Source organism: Gossypium hirsutum, chromosome D09, assembly GCF_007990345.1.
Source record: "Gossypium hirsutum isolate 1008001.06 chromosome D09, Gossypium_hirsutum_v2.1, whole genome shotgun sequence".
Taxonomy (NCBI): domain Eukaryota; kingdom Viridiplantae; phylum Streptophyta; class Magnoliopsida; order Malvales; family Malvaceae; genus Gossypium; species Gossypium hirsutum.
In genome coordinates this window covers 49,509,078-49,513,041 of record NC_053445.1, presented here as the reverse complement: position 1 = coordinate 49,513,041, position 3,964 = coordinate 49,509,078, and the positions used below count along the sequence as shown (strand labels likewise).

The following is a 3,964-nucleotide window of genomic DNA, read 5'->3' as shown; positions in this document are numbered from 1 at the left end:
ATAATTTAGGCACCTATATTATATAGTTTGGTCATTTTTGTCACTTCCATCAAAATCATAAACGACAAGCTTCAAATTGGTAGAATGCATAAGTATTAATAATTAAATGTGTTATTATACCAGTTAGAAAAATGTCATGCCATTATTTATGTTATCAATTTAACGACAAGTGACCCAAATAAGAACAGCGTACAAAATAAACCTAAAAAGAATATAAAATTGTAAACAAAATATTTAAAAGATTTTTTTCTACTTTGCTGATACATGTTAGTGTTACAAAATTAAAGTGGATGAAAAAATTTTAAGGATGAAAAATTTTTAAAGATGAAAATTCAAGTACTAAATCTTTCTTTTATGCTGATTAATAAAATTAGTATTCAACTTCCGCTATTCATGCATGCCTTCCCTTAGCACTCAAGCAATTCTGGACGAGGCACATTCTACTTTGGAGATATATATGTATAGGATAGGATTTGAATTCAATATTGTTAACGTGTGGAACACTCTAGAATGGTTTTCATGTACGAATTCAACATTGTTAATGTGTTTTGACTAACGTTCACTAACATTCACATCCCTTTAAAACTGAGACCGTTCTTTGATACGAATAAGGGAGAGATGGATTTGTTAACAAGCTCCTTGCTATGTCTGCTCTTCACTTGGCTCCTGCTTCAGGCTTTCAACTCATTTAGAAATGGACGTAAATCAAGCCAACGCAAGCTCCCACCTGGTCCATGGCCTAAGCCAATCATCGGCAATCTCTTCGATCTTGGGGATAAACCCCACAGGTCTTTGGCTAAGTTTGCTCAGATTCATGGCCCCGTTATGGGTCTCAAACTCGGCAGCTTAATCACCGTCGTCGTCTCCTCGGAAACAACGGCCAAAGAGATCCTTCAAAAACAGGACCTTATATTCTGCAACCGAACCATTGTGGATGCAATTCGAGCCAGCCAACACTATGAATTTGGGATGCCATGGATACCTGTGTCGCCGCTTTGGAGAACTCTTCGCAAAGTCGGTAATACCCATATTTTCTCTAGTCTGAAACTCGATGCCAATGAATACCTGCGTCGGCACAAGATTCAACAACTGATTGCTAAAGTTGGCGAAAGTTGCCTTAAATGTGAAGCCATTAACATAGGCCAAGCTGCTTTTGATACTACCATTAATTTGTTGTCCAACACTATGTTTTCAGTGGATTTGGTTGGCCCAAATTCAGCTAGAGCGCAAGTATTCAGGAAAACAGTTAACAGTATCATGGTAGAGGCAGGGAAGCCTAATTTGGCTGATTATTTTCCTTTGCTTAGAAAGATGGATCCACAAGGTGTACGGCGCCGGATGACTGTTCATTCCGACAATTTGCTTAAACTTTTCGGCAATATGATGGATGAAAGACAGCAATCAAGAAAATCCCCAGATTATACCGCATCAAATGATGTTTTGGATACTCTTCTCGACATCATTGAAGGCGATATCGAAGAACTTAATAAAGATCATATCAAACACTTATTTCTGGTAATTTTTCTATCTACCTTTAATTATTCTCTTCATAAATGATCCAGTTATAATTCATGTTTGCTAATCAGAGTTTTTCATCTCCAATTTTTTTTTTTTTTGCTAATTCTTCGTTGAATCACAAAAATATATCTGGGGGACAGCGTGCCTGGTTCCAGTTCGTTTTTTTTCTCATAGTGTCTTGCGTATCGATATGTATGAAACAGACTGTCTTGGCGTGATGGGGTTATAAAATATTCTTCTCGCCTTATCTTTACACATTAATATTTAGAAAAAAAGATATCCTGACATCTATTCATTACGAATGCTAGTTCTTTGGTTTAATCATGTTAGATGACAGGTTCTATTTGTCGCCGGAACTGATACGACATCAAATACATTAGAGTGGGCAATGGCAGAAGTACTTCAAAATCCACATGTTTTACTTAAAGTCAAGAAAGAATTAGATCAAGTAATCGGTAAAGGGAAACCAATTGAGGAATCAGACATAAATAGTTTACCATATTTGCAAGCAATTATCAAAGAAACCTTTCGAATGCATCCTCCAGTCCCGCTATTACTTCCGCGTAGAGCTGGCTCCGACACCGACCTTTGTGGTTTCCACGTTCCAGAGGGTTCACAAGTGTTGGTTAATGCATGGGCCATCGGTAGAGATTCAAGTATTTGGGAAAATCCAAACAGTTTTATGCCAGAGAGATTCTTGGGGTCCGAAATTGATGTCAAAGGTAGGGATTTTGGGTTGATTCCGTTCGGAGCCGGACGCCGAATATGCCCAGGATTACCTTTGGCGAATCGAATGTTGTATCTGATGTTAGGATCTCTTATTAACTCTTTTGATTGGAAACTTGAAGGTGGGATCTCACCAAAAGAGATGAACATGGAAGAGAAGTTTGGACTCACCGTTCAAATGGCTGAACCTTTGCAAGTAATCCCTGTTGTTATCTGAAAAGCGTGTTTAAAATCCAAAGTGAAAATGTTCGTAGCTTGTTATTGGCTTTATCTTTTCTTAGGACAATGTATCCTTGTTATCTGAAAAAAAGTGAAGATGTTCGTAGCTTGTTATTGGCTTTATCTTTTCTTAGGACAATGTATCCTTGTTGTTATCTGAAAAACCTGTTTAAAATCCATGTGAAAATGTTCGTAGCTTGTTTTTGGCTTTATCTTATATCTTAGGACAATTTTGTTGTTTTTCAGACAAATGATCACAAGCCTGTCTATTTCTATCATTGTTATTTCGGTGTTGCTGATGTTATCATATCATGCACTTCTCACTGATTTCACTTCAGAATATGAGACTTATGAAACATATTCTTAATTTTCATATTCCATCTACTCTGCTTTCCAATCAGTTAAGATTTAATATTTTAAATTGTGTATTTTAGTCATTCAAAATAAAAAATTTGTAATTTAAACACTCATATTACATAGTGTGGTCATTTTAGTCACTCTGTTAAAATCACAAATGGTAAGTTGATATGGCTATTAAAAAATTAGTATAATACTAAATTTAGCCCTCAATTTTTATATATTATATCGATTTAGTTATAATTTTAAAAAATTAACTCTCAAAATTTACAAATATTCTCAATTTGGTACTTACTCTAAAAAATTTAAAGAAATATATAAAACTACAAAATATATACTATATAATAAACTTAAAAAATATATAAAAAGTGTAATACCCCGAAAATTATTACAGTAAAATAGTATCCTTGATATAGTAAAATAAGGAAATAAAGTGACAAAAAGGGAAATTTTGAGTTATGTCAACATTAGGAAGTATATTATGACATATTAATGCAAGAAAGGATTAAATCACAAAAGTGAGAAAACTTTTGTTGACCAAGAGCGAATACTCAAAATTTGAGGGGTTAAAGTGTAAATATGAAAAAGTTGAAGGACCAATAGTGAAAATATTTTAAGGGTGGAATGATCTAGAAATTAAGGAAAATGGATGAATTAGGACCAAATTGAATAGGTGAAGAATTATGAGGGACTAAATTGTAATTTTATCAAATTAAGTGATGACTTAATGATGAAATTTTAAAAGATCATAAAGCGCAAAATAATCAATTAGAAGAGAGAAATCTAAAAGATAATGATGATGTTAGAGATATTTTAAATTAATTAATTAAATATTAGTTTATTAATATTTTAATTTAATTTTTAAATGATATTTTTATTATTATTATAAATTAAAGAAAGACAAGTGTATGGTGATAATAGTATACAAATGTAATAATATATAGGTATATATTTGTATTACAAATATTTATTTAAGTAATAGATATTTATAAATAGGCAAATAAGATAAAGGAAATGAGAAAGGAAAGAAACAAAACAAAAAAATAAGAAACAGAGAGCAAACAAAAATAGGAAGGAAAGAAAAAGGAAAGAAGGATAAAGGGAAAATTAGGGATTTCAAGCTCGAAGTTTAATTGGTAAGTTA

The 3,964-nt window shown here is 32.8% G+C and overlaps 1 protein-coding gene across 1 annotated transcript; it reads left to right on the top strand.

The window, feature by feature from the left end:
* The first annotated feature begins 500 nt into the window (after nt 1-500).
* On the top strand, nt 501-2,640 carry LOC107890671 (geraniol 8-hydroxylase). The gene is made up of 2 exons (XM_016815194.2): nt 501-1,515; nt 1,856-2,640. Exons 1-2 carry the CDS (start codon nt 619-621, stop codon nt 2,459-2,461), a joined length of 1,503 nt encoding a protein of 500 aa, XP_016670683.1. The 5' UTR covers nt 501-618; the 3' UTR covers nt 2,462-2,640.
* The last annotated feature ends 1,324 nt before the right edge of the window (nt 2,641-3,964 follow it).

What these genes read in the sequence shown, in the direction of transcription:
- LOC107890671 (XM_016815194.2), top strand. Translation starts at nt 619, where the DNA reads ATGGATTTGTTAACAAGCTCCTTGCTATGTCTGCTCTTCACTTGGCTC. An exon ending in ATATCAAACACTTATTTCTG is followed by an intron (nt 1,516 to 1,855) that starts GTAATTTTTCTA and finishes GTTAGATGACAG; the next exon opens with GTTCTATTTGTCGCCGGAAC.